Raw genomic sequence first — 18,417 nt, 5'->3', positions numbered from 1 at the left:
TGTCAAACAATTCCCCAGAAATGCCAAACGGTGTCTCCCAAATGTCATGCCACAGATGATGAATATGACAAGGTAACATGAAATGATATAAACACACAAACTAATCTGCATAAATATGAAGGGTTTGTGAAACACCATTATGATACACTACTATTACAGAGGCGTGAACAAAAAATGACAGGATTTAATATACTGGTGAAAAGGCATGCCTCAGATGGGGGAAATACAAATGAAATGTTTGAACGATGTAATCAAAATACACATATGAAACTACAGTTCTGTTCTGTGTGTGTGAGAGAGAGCATGTACTGTATGTGTGTGCATACCTAGTTATATATTCATGTTACGGCATGCCTTGCTGTGGATTTACTGTATGAATTGATGAGTATGCCAGGGCCATACCAGGGATGGAAATTCAATATTTGGCTGGTGGATTCAAATTCTACCAGCTACTCAACTTTTTTACCATCCACTAGAGAAACGGTATGAAAATGTGATATGATTATAGTAACCAAAATGATCACGGTTATCGGCATCATTGCGATACGATTAAAATGTGCTGAACCTACCAACTGTCCTCCAAGCATAGTAGCAACAAAACTAAAGGTCAACAGAACCACATGCCATAGTGTCTTTTCATAAAAGTGGTGTGGTAGGTGTGAGTTCTGGAGCCTCCTATAATCCAACTATCCAACTTGATCTTACTATACACATCATCAGATTTAATTATTCACAGGTATCAAGGCTATATTTAACATGAAATCATGAAGTTCTGAAATCATGCACTGAACAATTTAAGCACAGCTCAGCTTTAAGAAACGTAAATATATGCATGCTTAGCATTTTGTGAAACTACGTTGAAAAACACTGGTTTTAATATTTACAGTTATCTAGGTGATATTTTTAAAATTTATTTTGTATTTGACCTTTTATGAAATCATGAGTATTACAAAAGCCCAAAGTAGGAGACCATGTAGACATTTGCTTCAATTTCAAAACTGGATTACTCTGGACCGGCTAATTTTATAGGGGAATGCTTTACACCTTTGTGTTCGTTAAGTTCTTCTGATATAAGGTTTGTAATTTATTGAATGAAGAGTTTGTGAGATATTTCACCACAACGAATGGGTGTGGAGATGTGTGTCCGTCTGAATCATAGGTCTAAATAGCAGCGAGTCATAGTTTTCCTTGAAGGCGCCGCGGGCCGGATTAAAATAGCTATACGGGCCACTTCAAAAGAATATTTGTGAGAATATTAGCCTGTGAGGATACAACGCAAATGCACAGATCTCGCTAGATTTATGTTTATGCAGTCATTCTGAAATAAGCTAGCAGTAGCACATGAAAGCATAGTGACAGTTTCTTATTGGTAGTGGCAAAAAGTGAAGTGCTGACCCAGTGCCAATGCTGCGGGCGGCGGCTCACTGGTAGTTATTGTAGATAACTTCAAATCAGCGCGATTTAGGCTGGGACATGATCCCGACAGACACTTTCTTATTTTGAACTATAAATACCTATGAAATTTAGACCAGATCTGACTATTTGTAGTATGCTATGTACAGTGCATCCGGAAAGTTTTCAGACCCTTTCAGGTTTTCCACATTTTGTTATGTTTCAGTCTCATCTTAAAATGGATTCAATTATTTTTTTTCCCTCATCAATCTACACACAACACTCCAACACTCCACAAAAAAGCAGGTGTTTGGAGTGTCCTTCTTCTCTCATCCTCTTGAAGGAATTCTGGATCTCATTCATAGTGACCTGTTACCTGGTACCTTGGTTACCTGTCTGACCAAGGCCCTTTGTCCCGGATTACTCAGTTTGGTAAAGTGATGTGTGTCTCTCTTAATAATCCAATTAATTGATTTAGGCACAGGTGGACTCGATCAAGTTGTAGAAGCATCACACGTAGGATGCACCAGAGCTCAATTGCAAGTGTCATAACAAAGGGTCTGAAATGTATGTAAATGAAATATTTCAGTCTTTTATTTTTTATAAATTTACAAAACACTCCAAACACCTGCTTTTTTGTGGAGTGTTGGGGTATTGTGTGTAGATTAATGAGGGGGAAAAAATATTGAATCCATTTTAAGATCAGTCTGAAACAAAACAAAATGTGGAAAACTTGAAAGGGTCTGAAAACTTTCCAGATGCACTGTAGGCCTATTTACCCGCCACAGTGGCTGGTAAGTTACCAAATTCACCCGCATTTGGCGGGTGCTAATTTCCATCCCTGGAACATACACAAAATGTGTGCTGCTGGGTATGTTTGATCTTTGACTGAGAGATTGATTATGTATAACAGTCTGTGTGTGTGTGTGTGTGTGTGTGTGTTGTGTATGACAGCATCTATATGTGTGTGATGGTTTCCACGTGACTCTGAGAGATGACCCTAGAATGAGAGTACGTGTGCCGGCCAGCCGGTCGTCTGGCTGCGGGGCTTCCACACTCGGGGACTATTTACGAGCGCTGAGTGGCGAGGCCCCGCCGGTCATAAAGATGTTTTGTGCCTTTGGCTGAAGGTCGTAATGTTGCCTCAGAGACGCACCGCCAACATCGCTGGCCTTCCTCTTTCCCAATGCTATTGGATTAACCCCGATAAAGAAGTGGGGAGGGTGGGGAGCCTGCCGCCATCCCATAATTCAAGTGCAGTTCGGCACTAGGCAGAGAACGCCATGGCAACCCGCCACCCAATGTCAAGGCCTGTTTTATTCTCAATATGTGGAGCGGCATCACAAGAATTAATGGCCGTGTGGCCAGTGGTATTATTGTAATGGAAAAATCCGACTGCTGATTTGAATTAAGTTGTAGCGATGGCTGCTTTTAAGGCTCCCTGCCCTGGTCATAGGGCCAGTAAGTGGGGGAGCGGACAAAGGGACTGATGCAGATGGCTCCTTTGCTCTCTTCAGGGAGAGCTAATGCTCCCGCAGCATGCCGGTGTTTGACTGCATAAAGGCTGGCGCGCGTGCAAAGTGCTTTGTTCCATTCATCGCTCGAGTGACTCGGGAGAGTCGGGGCCGAGATGAATCATGGCTAATGAGATTACCTCCGCCACGACTGGCCTCGGAGACCGCGGCCCCCGCGACAGACCGCCAGCCCAGGGTTTATCAGCGGGGCCCGCTGCCACACGCCGCGATCAGGGTCTCTGGCTGAGCTGAGGGGGCACTCAGAGGCCGGTGATGTTTGGTGGGGGGGGGGCGTCACTGTGGGCCGATGAATATACGGGATAGTGGTGCTGATTGCTGAATGTGTGTGAGTGACTGCAAATCTGTGGATGTTCTCTGCTTGTGTGTTTGCATGTGTGTATGCTGCATGTGGGCATTGCTGCAAGTATATTTTCACTTATTGTGTGTGTGTGTGTGTGTGTGTGTGTGTGTGTGTGTGTGTGTGTGTGCGCGTGTGTGTGTGTGTTCATACTGACCTGTACATCGGTCCGGTCAGCGATCCACTTGGCAAGCTGCTCCGAGGCGAAGCCGATGCGCTGCAGGTCAAAGGTGTCGGCCCTCTTTGGCTTCCCCTTGGCCGGGAAGTGCATGAACGTGGGGGCTGAGTTCATATTCAGCTGGAGGAGAGAAAACGAGATAAGAATGAGAAGAGGAGAGAGGAGAGGAAAGGAGAGGAGAGGAGAGTGGGCAGAAGACCAGAAGTGATCAGGAGAGGGGAAAAGCAAAAAGAATAGACGAGAGAGATGAAAGGACATAAGAAGAGATAAGGATATAGGAAATATATAAGAAGGAAATAATAGAAGGAGTTTGAGAAGATAGCAAGAGAGAGTGGGATGAAACAGGGCGCGGAGAGGTGGAATGAAGTCAGCAGGAAGAGGAGGAGGATGTTTAGGAAAGGAAAGATGAGAGCTGAGAAAAAAGAAGATAGAAAAATGGACAACAGAGGCTGTGGACAGGAGAGGCGAGGAGATAAGAGAACAGAGGAGGAGACACCAAAGACACAAAACCAATAAATCAAAAGCAACTTCAGAGCTGGCAGCAAACGAAGCAAAGAAACAAACAAATCAAAACAAACACACCTGAAAGTAGAGCCATCATTGGCCTGCCAGTCACCAGACACAGCCCACATACCAAACAAGAGCAACAGGGCGCTTTCACCACACCATCTCCTATGTGTGGAGTGTGTGTAGGTGGGGGGACGTATGTGTGTGTGTGTGGGTGGCATGTTCATGCGTGTACCACCACTTGCAGTGCGGTAGGCGAGGGTACTCAGGGCAACTCCACACTGAGGCCAACTCCTCTGCTGCAGCCACCAGCACCACACACATTTAATTACGCCTCGCCTCTCCACTCCTCTCCTCTGGTTGGCGGCGGCCATCAGGCCTAATGAACAGCCTGCTCCACACCATGAATACTTATTACTCTTGCCCGACTCACAGTCTCTCTCTCTCTATAGATCTTTCTTAACCCCTCTCACTGCCCTCCTCTCTGCACATTGGTCTTGGACTTTCCTCCTCACAAGCAAGCTCTGTGTTTTTTTTTCCTCCCTTTTCTCTCTCTCCCTCTCTTTCTCTCCCTCTCCCGTCACACTGCATCCCTCTCTCCGTATCTGTCTCTATCCTACTCTCAGCCTTCCTTTCCCTCATTGAGATGCACCAAAACAAATCCATCTCTGTAATTAAAACATGATATTAAATAATCATTTTAAAGGTGGGGAAAAAAAGTGGGGAAAATAACTATCAAACACAGAAAAGAGAGCAACTCATTACAGGGGTTATTGCTTTTAATTGCATCAAATAAACCCACTGCACGCCTTGAGTGGAGGAAGAGGCGAATCATTCATTAGGCAAAATAAGGGGACACAGCAAGGGACTGGGGAATAGGAAAGTAAAAGGTGGCAGAAAAAAGCGCACACGCACACACACACACACACACACGCACACACACACAAATAAATAAATATAAAAATAAAACAAAAGAAAAGCGAATCGTCTCCAGAAGTGATAAGTGATCTGCATGTAATTACATGTCATTTGAGTCTCGGGGCGTAATCGTATAATTGTCGGCGAGTGGCTGGTACCTTTAAACGGCGGGAGACGCTAATAGCGCTCACTTTCCTCTCCATCTGTTTGTTCGCATGCAAATGACTGTGCTAATAAGACACTACTGCCTCCATTATGGCTTAAGTAGGAGCGCTCTCTCAGTTCTCCTCCTGTCTTCCCTCTGCTATTTGCCACTGTACTTGTCTTCTCTCTCTCTAATGCACTTCCGCTGGCAGAGGGCATGAGGTATTAAATAATACATAGGTATCACTGTTCTGGCAGTCGTTTAAAACACAGTTGCCGTGTTTTGGAGCACTTCATTGCGAGCGCCAAAGCGAGCGCTCCTGCGAGTCACATGGCGCCGAGGCTTCATCTCCTTAAAACGCTGTTGCAGGCGCTGAACTGCGGGCCCCGCGAGACACAGTGAGGGATTACGGGAACACTAAAGACTTTTCTGTGCGCGTTTCTCACAGCCTGCTGAACAGGCGCGACTGCTGCTCTGACTGCTAATGGGGACGGTGGGGTGTGGTGGGAGGGGGGAGGGGGGCGGTGCGGAGGGGTTGCTGGGGAGGTGAGCTCCACCGTGTGGGTCGTGGTGCTGCAGCAGTGAGGCTCCGCCGCGTGTTTTGGCCATGCTGCCATGAAAACTGCGTTGGAGGTGAAGGGCTCGGCTGGAAGGGAAGGGCTCTGTGACAGGCAAACATCAATCTGTCTCACTGATTCATATCCGCTGACCAGAGGGTCCCAATGTTTATCCCTGACAAGTGTGGATGTGTGTGTGTGTGTCTGTGTCCGTGTGTGTGTGTGTGTGTGTGTGTGTGTGTGTGTGTGTGTGTGTGTGTGTGTGTGTGTGTGTGTGTGTGTGTGTGTGTGTGTGTGTGTCTGTGTGTGTGTGTCTGTGTGTGTGTGTGTGTCTGTGTGTCTGTGATTATATGTGTTTGTGTATCTGGTTTAGTGTAGTGACTCTAACTGTGATTCTATTGTGTGTGTCTATATGTATATGTATATGTTTAATGTTTGTACCTGACTCTGTGTGTGTGTGTGTGTGTGTGTGTGTGTGTGTGTGTGTGTGTGTGTGTGTGTGTGTGTGTCTGTACGAATGTGAGACGACGTCATGCTTGTGTGTGCATACGAGTGTGCGTGTATGGGAGTGTGTGTGGCGGTGTGCATCTGTATGTCTGTGCGCACATTGTGGAGGCTGATGGATGCCGCACTGGGTGGGCCCTAACCTCCGCTAAGCCAGGGCGCTTCTCCAGCTGACACATGCTCAATGCTCAGCTTCTGCCATTTAGGAAAAATGTCGATGAACAGTGCAGCATTGATGTGAAGCAAGCGGATCCCGCACACATCTGGAGCGACCACGTCAGTCTGTATGGATTTTTCATCCCGATAATTCCCCATTTTCCACGCGCTGACATTTCTCCACTTCTGCAAACAGACAACACGCGGGGCTGCCGCCGTCTATTTCCAATGTAATTACTGCAATTTCACCAGGATGTAAGTCATCACAAATTGACACCCTGAGGAGTTGACAAGGGTCAATGCAGATGAAATTAAGATCACTGACATACCTGCATGCCCCCAAAGGTGCAAATATGAGTGTACAAACACACACACACACACACACACACACACACACACACACAAACCTTGATTCAATTCAACAGCTTGGGAGCCTTACCCAAACAACATCAGAATAAGGGAATATGCCTTTGAGGCAGTGCAGCAATAACAGCCTTGGAGATTTCTAGGCAGCTTGATTTGACTTAATTTAATTATTTACCTCTCTCGTTAACTTATTCCTTGTGTGCTAATTACCATGCAGAGAATCTCTGCACCCGCTTCGACAGGCCCCATGCTAATGCAAATGAAGAGAGAAAGACAGATAGGAAGGGATAGAAACCAAAAGAGAAAGAGAGAGAGAGAGAGAGAGAGAAAGAGAAAGAGAGAGAGAGGAGTGACAATGAGAAAGACAGGGAGAGAGAGAGTGGTGGGGAGACAGGGAGCACATGCACGCACGCGCACACACACACACACACACACACACACACACACACACACACACACACACACACAAAAAAGTCACCTGCTGAAAGACATCAGCGCCTTCGTCGTAGTCCACCACAGTGAAGAAGAGTTTGTTAGAGAAAGCGGACGAGTAACGCCAGGAGTTAGCCAGCACCTGGTACTCCTCATTAGCCTGTCTGTTAGGACAAACAGACACAAGGTAGGAGAGGACAGGAAGGGGGGAAGGAAAAGACAAAAAAACGAGAGAAGACCAAATGAACAGCTGACAAGACACAAGTGCATAAATACAGCAGGTAATGGCAACCACATTTAGCTCCAGTGGTGAGAGACATGTAGGCCAAGAGGGTAATAATGGGAGAGGCAGAAAGATGCTGAGAAAGACATGGCAAGCAAAGTCCATCTCCCAGCTGACATGGAGGTATACAGATATGATGAGAGGGGAATAAGTGCAGAGCTGGCATCCCTGGACTTGCTCTCATTACACTTAGAACAGATACAGACATTTCTGTGACAGTTATGTCTACATCCAATGCTATGACAACCACCAAAACACTGCAATTAACGGCCAATTAGACTCCCCAATTCAGTAAATAAAGTGTCAAGTGTGCATAGGGTCCTTCCACACGTCCATTTGAGGTTAACTCATTTATTTGTCTTCACTGAACTCCATTTTACACATTTATTTTTCCTCCAAAGTTTGCCATGAAGGTCAGGAAATGTACATGATGTGAGTATGTGAGCGTGTGAGTGTGTGAGTGTGTGAGTGTGTGAGTATGTGAGTATGTGAGTGTGTGTGTGTTTTCGTTCGCATATGTGTGTTTTTTTAAGTGCATCCTGCAGTTTCCTGCAACAGGCAACAACATCAGAGGGCCTTTTTGTGCGGCGGGGTGAATTCTCTGTGACAGTTCCAATAGCCGCTGCTTCAGAGGGATCAGCGGGTCAATGAATAAAACACCAAAGCGGAAAACAGCCATGAATAAAAGAACATACAAAACACCTCTTTCCTCCTGGGCTACGGGACACCAATTTACATGATGACACATGTTAAAGTTTAATGGCACATTTAGTATTTATCTAGTGCATACATAATAAGCCAGGGTGGTGGGCGGAGGGCTTGGATCGTACATAGCGCGTCAGACGACAAATGTGACGGGTCGTCGAAGGCCCAGACGAATCTGTTGACTGGCGAGACAATAAGAGGTGTGTCAGCCGTACAGGGTCTAAATGCTACAGCTGGCAGAGATAGCAATAGTGAGGCCGCAGAGACCGACGCTGTGGTGATTAGCAGTCACTCGCAGTGCCCGTCAATGCTTCCCATGTTTCCTTGGTAGGTCACGACACTAAATTTATCTCCCACTCAGTGACTAACGACGCGATGGTATCGTTTATGTAAATGGTCCGTCCCAATTGAGGGGGGAAAAAGAGCACATGAAGAAGTACGTGACAGCGACTAATCCCAGAGTGACATCTCCTTTGAAGAAAGGCCGAGGGAGAGAGAGTGAGAGGGAAGATGAATGCATATTCAAATACATAACTAAAGAAATAAATGAATGACATACCTATTGGAGATAGCCCTTGGACAGGTGCAAATAGTTAGGAACAGGAGGTTGGCTAACACAAAATAAATACATGAAATGAAATAAATAAATATGTGATTTGAGCAGACAGCAGATGATTAAAAACGCATTATGGGTCATGTGGAACGCAGGGATGACTGGGCATTTAAAGGTCACTCCGGATTAAATTAACTTTCTCTATTTCTGTAATACACATGATTATCCCCGCCGCACCATCTTTATTCAATGAAGCCAATGCCGAGTGGACTAAACGAGGCCTCCTTAAGTGCCATACTCTCGGTGGGTCACGGGATATCGCCATGCTGAACACGCCGCACCCATTCAGTAGGCCCTTCCACACTTTGCCCTTTCTTTAAATGACTTTGGGGCCGGAACTACTTAGGGCAGAGCGGAGAGGGAGAGCGAAGGGCTCCTGAGAGATTGGGTTGATACTCAAATCCTCCCCCGGAGAGCTGACTCCAGTCTGCTTTATTACACCTCAGCGGGACTGAACACCTGAGCACCTGACCAAGTCTGGCGTACGCCAAGCTGTGCGGAGATCCACCTCAGCTTAAAGGTTAGGTCCACAAAAAAAATATGCACATGCATGGTCAGTGGCCCAATGGATCTTTTTTAAGGGGCTGGTTTTAGAGGCCATCGAACTCTTGCGCGGGAGAACACAAGAGTTCATGGCTCTGCTCCGAGAAGTTTGTCTCAGCCTCGCCGTATTGCCTGTTGCAGTCTCGTTGGTGACTATTTTTTTTGCTGTGGAACATCTGCCAGCTGAAAGTGCCAAGGGTGTATTGTCTCGGTAGTAAGAAACTGTGTTGCTATGGTCTCCAGAGACCCGGGAGCTTTTTATCTCTGTCGAGAGGCATCAGCTCAGGCTCACGGGGGGGTGTGTGGGATCCGCTCAGCCTCCTGGAGATGCACTGCCTCCAGGCAAGAGGGGGGAACAGCGTGGGTGGGGTGGTGGGGACCTGGGGCCGGTGTTTACACGCAACTGAAGAACTATGGAGGGGTTACAGCTGAGGTGAAATGGTGAAATTACTAGGCTGAAAGCAAGCTCCTGAAAGCAGCTGCCACCAACATTCAAGTACCTTTAAGGCTTCCATGCTATAATGTTGTTGCTTTTCTCTCTTACGTACTAGGTTTGTTTCATTCGGGCATAACTAGGCTTTGGGCTGACTTACAGTACCTTTCCCTCTTGTTAAAATGTTTTAAGAGAAGGAGAATGGAGGGGGGTACCCGAGGATGTTTGAGAGCTACAGAGAGAAGGGAACGCAGAGGATATTGCTTCATTGGATTATCGAGATGATTGATGTAGCAGAGAGGATGTTAGTGTTGATGTGTTTTGACACTCAAGATGCAATTTTTTAGAAGGGCGAGTTGGCTGGTTGTTTTTGGCTGTTGCCTGGGCACAGGGTTAAGCAGGGGGATGGTGTGGTGTTGTGTTACCTGCACACAGAGCACTGCCTCTGGGGCTGCAGTGCGGTGAACATTACGATGACGGAGTAGTTCCGGGGTGGCGCCTTCACGAAGCGGCGGAACTTGTCTCCGTTCATGCGGATAACGGAGCGACGAGAGCTCCACTCCATCATCTGATCAACCTTCTCCGCCAACATATTCTGTGCTCCGGGACGGGAGCAAGGGAGGGCCAGAGGGCCAGGGGTTGGGGAGAGATGATGGAGCAGGGGAACACACAGACACACAAGGAGGAAGGAAGAGAAGGGTCCAAAGTTTTAGAGAGGATTTTCAAAAGTACACAAGGACAAATGTATACAAAACAGTGCAATTATAAAAATATATATATATTTATGTAAGTTTCATAACAAGAAACACAAACAACCCAAAAAGCCCTTGTGACTCTGTGGCAGCATGTGATTAATGGGGGTCTTTGATAAATGGTTTACAATTGGGTTTAAATGTGCTCCTAAGCAGTAATTGTGGACATTTAACAGCTGTGACGACTCCCGTTCCGTTTGAGGGTTTTTCTGTTGATTAAATGCAAAGCTGCTCAACATAAAGGTCAACACACAGACTGTTGGAAGCACGCGGGGAAAACAGTAAACATGGAAGGACTGCCGGAGGGAAAGAGTGGAGAGCTAGGCTTTTTAGCAGACGATAGCACATCAGACCCTTCGCTGGGGTAGCTTAAAGGTAACATATGGTCCTGAATTACTGCCTGGTGACAAAAAAACAAAACAAACTAAGACCTTGCCAGATGTACCCTTGCAAAAATGAGACACCCACAAGATGAAAAATACCACACAATGGGATCCATTTCAATATTAGCCTAAAAGCTAGCACTCAGTTCTGACCTCATTTACCCTGGAACAGAGGAACAGAACTGTCAAACCTCAAAGAGACACGTGGAGACCTGCCCTGGAACGACGAATCTTGTGTGTGTCTACGGGAGTGTGTGTCTACGGAAGTGTGCACACTATTGCCAAGAGAAACCAGCTGGGCCCTCATATAGACAAAAAAGGGTCAGAGCGAGAGAAGAGGAGAAAAAAAACACGCTTGTGTGCTCATTGTGTCTGGGGGCATGAGAAGGTAAAGGTAGCGGCTCATGTTCTCCCCATTACTTGCCACGAATATAAACTGATCAGAAAGCACAGTGGTCTTGACACTCTTTGCTCACTGTGTTTACTTACATAAGCCTCTCTGTGACGCCACACTGCCTTCCAGCTCCACTGCAGCCAGCCTTGGGCTTTAACCAACATAAATGGTCGTATTGTGCCGCTCAATGAAGCCTAAAACAACACCTTTCATTACAGGGCCGAATTTGTGACTGTTAGGGCTAGCCATGCAGAGGAAAAGCACTACTGTGCCGGAAGCTGCTGGCATTAGGGGGGTGCCATATTGTATAGACATTGATATATCAGTGGAATTCCTCCCCATGATAAAAATGTTATATTAATGATATAGTTGATGACGTTTATGTGCTGCAAGGTGGGCAGCTCACATGTAGGGCAAGAACAAACAAGACTGACTGCAGAGGTCAAAATGTAGGTGAGGAGGAATATTCATGGTCAGGATCAAGTTTTACTAGTCTCAAGTGTTTGAACAGCTCTCAAGACAGTAAGCTAACAGTGGTGAATATTGCCATCTTCATATATTCATTTATCATTGTCGCCAAAAATACCATGACATACTGATAGTTTAAGTCTATATCACCCATCCCTAGCTGACATAAATAGTGGGTCAATACATCAAATGTTGCAACTGCGGGTCTATAACCTCTGGCAGGTAGCACCAATGTGGACTATTACTAAGAACTTAAGAGACTAAATACATGACACCAAATGGTGCAGCCTTTTGATGCACTAAACATGCAATCAGACACCTTGCAAACACCTCCTGATTTCTAATCCAGATTTTCTTTCATCACCATGACAACACGTGTGTAACATCTAACAGCATGGAGTTCTAACATCCAATCAAAAAGGGACTTTAATGGACACCAAGGGTAGAACCCAACACCGGGCCATAATGACCAGTGCTTCCTGCTGACCAATCAAAGCTCGATCTGCATTTCATTTTCCAGATGAGGAGCCGCGCCAGGCTCACAAGATACGGTATCAAAGGCCCTGCTGTTTAACAGGCCTCCTAGTGGCATGGGGGCGCTGAGGTGGAGACTGGAAAACATCCCCAGCTGGAGCTGGAGCATCTCCACATTTCTCATACACATCAGTCTCTACCATCTGCTTCCTCCACAGTGCACACAGTGCATGTCCCCTAACCACACCATGCTACATCTCTGAAGCAGCAGTATTAATATGTGTGTGTGTGTGTGTGTGTGTGTGTGTGTGTGTGTGTGTCCACACGGTGTGAAGGAGTAAAGAGATGTAGATTTGGAGTTGGGGGACGTGTGTGAGGGGTGAGCATGTTGTGCCAGTGGCATGAAGGACATGAAAAGGTGGTGTAATCCTGTTTGAAGAGACGGGTCGTGTGTGTGTGTGTGTGTGTGTGTGTGTGCTTCAGTGATCAGCAAGTCAGGAGAAGTGGGAGAAAGAGGGCAAATGGATACAGTGTCCCTCTCTATGCTCGTGTCTCTGTGGGTCACATGGAGAGACGGAGATGTGGTGTGGGAAGGGGGGAGAGAGAAGGAGAGAGAGAGAGAGGGACAGAGGGAGGGCGGACGTGTGTCAGGCCTCTGCTTCAAACCCCACATGGGCACCGGCATCACCGCCCGTCTCTGGCACCTTCAATTAAAGTGTCTCAGGCAGCTGCAGATTACCTGGGATGCTCTCTTCTTCCTGTGCCCTCAAGCTCCTGTTTGTCCTCTCTCTCTCTCTCTCTCTCTCTCTCTCTCTCTCTCTTCAGCAGCAGCAGTCTGCCGTCATCAGCTCTCGTCACCCTTTTATATATTTCATTTCTCCTGCACTCAACCACCCCATACTACCTGCATGAGGAGTCGGTGCTAGCAGTGGATTTTTATTTTTGGGCTACACACAGTCAGCTCCGCCATGTTGAATTATTTAGCTCCTTGTGTATGTCAGACTTGTGTCTGCACTACGGACCAACTCTTCTGTCAAAATTCACAAAATGAAACATTGTTATCATTTCTATCTGCAATGGCTGACTGCTTCAGTGGTTGACAGCAGACGGGCTCCAATGCATTTTATTCTCGTGGCCAGTAGATCAATTAGGCGCTCCATACGTGCTGCTATATGGAGAGGCTGCCACTTAGGTTTGACAGGAGCGAAGATTCCCATTCTTACTTATACTATATGCCAGTGCTTCCGTAGCCATTAACAGGACATGCTAACTATGAGTGCAGGCAAATATGGGAGGAAGGCTGAACCTCATGCTACAGAGTAGCACAAAAGGCAGCTGTATCTAAAGGTATTCATACATGGTGTTGTTGTACCAGCGACATTCTTGAACCCACACATTCCACCATCGGAACACTGGTCCCTTCTGTGCTCCCGCTGGTATGCCCCAGCTATTAGTCCCTCATCTCCTTTGTGAGGTTGTCAGTCTTGTGTTGGGGGAAAAAAAGAATAGGTTTTCACCCACCACCTCCAGACAGCAAGGCTGTCAGTTTGCCTGCCAATCAAACGGCTGTTAATGATGCTCCGGGAGCGGTGTGAGAAGCCAGCCAAGCGCGCAAGGAAGCGCTTGAGAAGCTACAAACAAGAACCAAACATAGATGTTTTCTTCCCCCCCCAATCCCCTCCGCACCTGACGCCCCCCCCCCACCAGTTTCCTCTCGTCTCTCCCGTCTTGTTTCCTCACACTGTCTCTCGTAAAAAAATAATAATAATACAAAAAAAAAAAAACACCTTTCAATTTTCAGTGAAGGAGAACCAGGACAAGCATCTCTCAAAATAAAGCAAAAAAAGTAGCTATGGGCCAAAGGTCTACACCACTGAGGACATTTGGGGACAAACAGTCCACCAAGGTGTTAGATGCCTAAAAAAGACGACAAAGTCAACGGATGTGTTGCGATGTCCGGGCATTAAGCTCACCTCTCTCTTTGATTGATCCTCATGTCCCCCTCCCTCCTACCTCCACACTCCTCCTCCGGCCCCACAATCATTTCCACCAGGTGGTTTACTCAGGGTACGTGACGGATGCTGTGGACAGGTTGTTCCCTGATGAGCCCCCGCTAAAGGAGACAAAGCACATCCCCCACCCCCTTCTTCCGCTGAAGAAACACCATCGTGTCACTGTGCTGCTGTTTTTGAACGAGTTTGAGTGATTCACCAATGGGGTTTGCCAGAGACGAGGGCACAAATGATGTGGCCAAGGTGCCTCTCTGACAAACCTATGGTCTACAGTACAGTGAGTGTTGATTGTGCCACCCTAACCAACCTATAGTGAAAATTATGGAACAGAACAATGTAAAATTTGAGCTGGTTTTGCAGCATCCAGCTACAGTAACACACACACACACACACACACACACACACACACACACACACACACACACACACACACACACACACACACACACACACACACACACACACACACACACACACACACACACACACACACACACACACACACACACACACACACACACACACACACACACACAAAACTCTGCTGTTTGTCCTTGAGCATGCATGACCTTCCACGCAGACCTTGAGCATCTAGCCTGCCCTTTATGATATCCCACCGTCAAGCCAAACACCTGAAAGTCATAAAGGAAACATAAAGGACATGGAGATGGAGCTGATCGTCGTTCAGGAAACACATGGACAGAGAGCACAATTTAGATGCACCTCACCTCCGCAAAAATGACTCAGAGCGCGCTTTGAGGCAAACGGACAACTCCCCATTAAACAGAAAGCAGCAGGAGCAACTCACACTAAGTGGCTCCAGAACATGAAGATGGCAGAAATGCAAAATTACATTTTCTCCAGATTAGAGACTTAAAAATAGACAGGGACTGCATCAATTTATGGGGGGAGTGGGGGAGGGTACTCTGCCTCGGATTTAGGATTGAGGTCTATCTGCTGTTTTCTCAAACTGTTTTCAATTGAGGCATCACCGTTCGGTGATGCTGTCATTTTTTAGTAGAGCTTGAGTCGTGGACTTGACCTTGAGAGGGGTACATCATCACACCCTTCAAGGCCTCTTGTAATCTACATGGTCATAGTCTTCAAACTCCTTTGTTCATTACTCTTCCTTACTTTCTGGATTTCCTTTCTCCATGTTATTGGTCACAATGTACTTCACAAAATCCATCCATATTTCTACAAAACCATCTTTCGTACTTGGCCCAATTCTCATTCCTGTTACATTTATGTTTTCATCATGCTAGTCATATTTACCATTACACCACAACTGCAATAAGCAATGGTTAATGAATTTTGGAACAGCGATGACAGCAATAAGATCAAACAAGAGTGTAGTCCTTGATCAAATCAAGATGCAAAGAGGTAAAGACACAGTCCTGCTCCGAGCCCCAACATCTGACTCTTGGTAGTCCCTCAGTCAGGACTCCAAGCAGTGGCTTCAGGGGTTCTGGAGATGCCATGCTCCGAGTGTCACAAAAGAGAATGAGCGGTGGTGGAAATCACTGCACTAGTCGGACAGAAAGAGACTGTGTGAGTGTGTGTATGCAACACTGGGCTGAATGTAATAGCCCAGGAACAATGTCTTCAACCTGAATTGAACACCTAAAGAGTGGGAGTAGTCCAGAAGAACTTCCCCCTCAGTGCACACACTGCCATGGCAGGACTTGGGCCCTTCCATGGAAAAAGGATTACAGGATGTCCAATTGTTCGCATGGTGAGTCCTCCAATAAGAACCTCTAAGTCTGAGTGTGAAAGTCTGATAAGGTCCAAACAATGTGGTGGAGAACAGGCTCGCAGAGGTAATCTTACTCCTCCCCACATCGGCGGACTACATTACCCACAAAGCCTTTCAACAGACAGTGTCAGCCAGGATTGGGACATGCCATATTTAGAAGGCATGTGGCAATATTACGAGCTGAACCATGTGGCTCACAGAGGGTTTCGTGGAGACAGATTCCGTCAGATCAGGATGGGGTGGATTACTGTGATGAGCAGTACTGGGCAAAACCACAAGTCATCACTGAAGAGGATTCTACCATCGAATTAGGCTGACTTTGTCACTGTAAATGTATATCTGACACTGAGTACGTCAAACCACAGATCACATTTGCCATTACTGCTTTCTCCACACCCAGACCCAGTCCCGATTTCCCCCCCCCTCTCTCCCTCTCCTTCCTGCGGTTTGCTCAGAGGACCCATGCAGTGCTGAGAAATCTGTGGACATTCTGTCGTCACATGGGAACCAGCCTGCTTGCATTAATCTTCTTTCACATTTGCATTACTTAAATGGCAACTGCAGCACATTGTACCCATGTTCCCTTATTATGAACATATTTCAGTGTGAATGTGCTGGGCATAGCATGCTTTATAATCCTAATCGAATTACAGAGACACACAGAGACATACAAACAAGTGTGCAGTGAGCATGAAGTATGCACAACAGCCTTTTTGCCCTTGGAAGGATAGGAGATGCTGAAAAGTTATCAAACTCATTTAATAACCATGTGGCATATCCACTAAGATTGCAGTTTTTTACTCATCTGAATAACTGTCAATGTACTATATTATGAAGAGATAGCAGACAATTATTCGAGTACAGATGTGCGATTAAGACATTCAAGGGTTCAACAAACAAAAAAGTTAAATAAATAAGGGGTGAAGTATGTATAAACACACAAGGAGGAAAGAGAGTTCCAGCTTTACCGGTAATCTCTGCTCTCATTGTCAGTTATTTGGGCAAGTCAGGATGATCTCTTTCCCTGAGTCTTCAGGGAAAACCCAGGAAAGACAGCAAAGCGCTTTTGACAGAAGGCACAAGGCCAGCTTTACTGGCAGTTATGAAACATACATTCTTTTCTCCATCTTTTCTGTCATTATTTTTTTACCAACTTCAGGGCCACAACAAGGGAGCTCTATGATAGAAAATGGCTTGGTCAAAGGGCCTAGAAATGGATTTAAAAGTCCCCCATTGAGCAAGGGGGATTTGGAAATCAGGCAGAGATGACTGGGCACACAATGGGGGCACAAAGCCACCCGGGATGACTTGATGCAAGAGCAAGAGTAGAGAAATATAGTCCAAAATATAGTCCAAAAAACAAGTAAATACCTAAATCTAACCTAAATACCAAATGTGCACACACAAGGAAATATATGACCTATAGTGCATAGTACATGCCCCTTGAGAATGGAAGAGGTAAAAGGTAAAAGAAACAATCAAAGCATTCCAGTTGCCTAGATAACCTGCGTCCCCTTTCCATCGAACTGCCCATCTCTTCACAATACAGTACTCAGGATGAAAAGAGGCAAAATGTATAGAAGGCATTGGTTCTTAAGATAACATACCCACAATACCCTGCTCCTCCATAAAGCATGTATGCTTGCTGCATTGCATCACTTTGCAATGGTTGTCATGCCCTTTGTGACTACCCACAAGTCATTGGAGCACGTGCACACGTGCATGAGTGCCTGTGTGTGTGTGTCTATTTATGAACCTATTTTGTGACTTTCAATGGTTTCCATGAACTCTACTTGTGTCTGTATGTTTTGAGTGAGCATTTAATGAGGAGTATTGATGTGCAATCAATGACTGCTGTCTGCGCAAGGCTGGGTTTGGAATGTATTATTTATTTTGCATCCAAGGTTTGTGCAAGCCTGCAAAACTAGGAGGCAATTCTGCTGGGACTGTTCAGCAGTCTCCCGTCCAACCTACTCCTCTTCTATATCCCTTCACTCTTCCACGCCAGTGTTTCACTCTGTCTCCATACTCTCTTGTTCCACTCCACTTGAAAAAAGTGCCTTGCAGCCACTCAATCAATCTTCTCAGCACTGGCAGCTTAACATCTCCTGAAGTGATTCTTGTTGAGAAAATGAGACTCTAGTCCAAGACACCAAAAAAGAGGGAGAGGGAGGGAGAGAGGGGGGGGGGGGGGCATAACACTCTTAGGGCTGTCATCGTAGCTCAAGCGGTGTAGTGTGGCCCTTCTGTTCCACGGTTGGGTAAGCTGAACTGAGCTGAGAGGAACCGAGCATAAACTGAGTGTGCAGGTCAACCAAAAGCTGGACCTGATCTCAGCTGTCTGCCTTCTGTTTCCTGTCTCAACTGGCAGCTTTTCTTCCCATGTCCAGCTCAGTCACAAGCATTGCCATCTCGCTAACCGGGCTTTTTTTCCACCTCACCGCTCAATGCAGAAACTGAAACCTCTTTTACTTACCGTGTCTGGGCAAGAGACTCCTAACAAAGATTAATGCTGAATTACACTGCAGATATTTTTATTTCAATTTTATTGTTTCTTGTAGGTGCTTGGAAATT

The 18,417-nt window shown here is 46.2% G+C and overlaps 1 protein-coding gene across 3 annotated transcripts in view; it reads right to left on the bottom strand.

Moving 5' to 3' along the window:
* The window catches only part of tusc3 (tumor suppressor candidate 3), a 66,177-nt gene that overhangs the window by 36,794 nt on the left and 10,966 nt on the right, over window positions 1-18,417 (bottom strand). Inside the window, exons 2-4 of one of the 3 annotated variants that reach the window (XM_076295998.1) lie at window positions 10,030-10,199; window positions 7,074-7,191; window positions 3,422-3,562 (exon numbers count right to left, since the gene is read on the bottom strand). In XM_076295998.1, the coding sequence (XP_076152113.1) occupies window positions 3,422-3,562; window positions 7,074-7,191; window positions 10,030-10,199 (429 nt within the window). Of the gene's footprint in view, window positions 1-3,421; window positions 3,563-7,073; window positions 7,192-10,029; window positions 10,200-18,417 lie in introns of those variants that run through there. The other 2 variants (XM_076295999.1, XM_076296000.1) reach the window with 2 other exon arrangements.

This window comes from Alosa pseudoharengus, unplaced genomic scaffold (genome assembly GCF_046254945.1).
Source record: "Alosa pseudoharengus isolate Yale_2024_CS ecotype anadromous, Long Island Sound unplaced genomic scaffold, YU_APseudo_1.1 YU_APseudo_1.1_scf_2, whole genome shotgun sequence".
Classification (NCBI taxonomy): domain Eukaryota; kingdom Metazoa; phylum Chordata; class Actinopteri; order Clupeiformes; family Clupeidae; genus Alosa; species Alosa pseudoharengus.
Note: the sequence above shows the minus strand (reverse complement) of the source record. Positions and strands in the feature narration are given on the sequence as shown.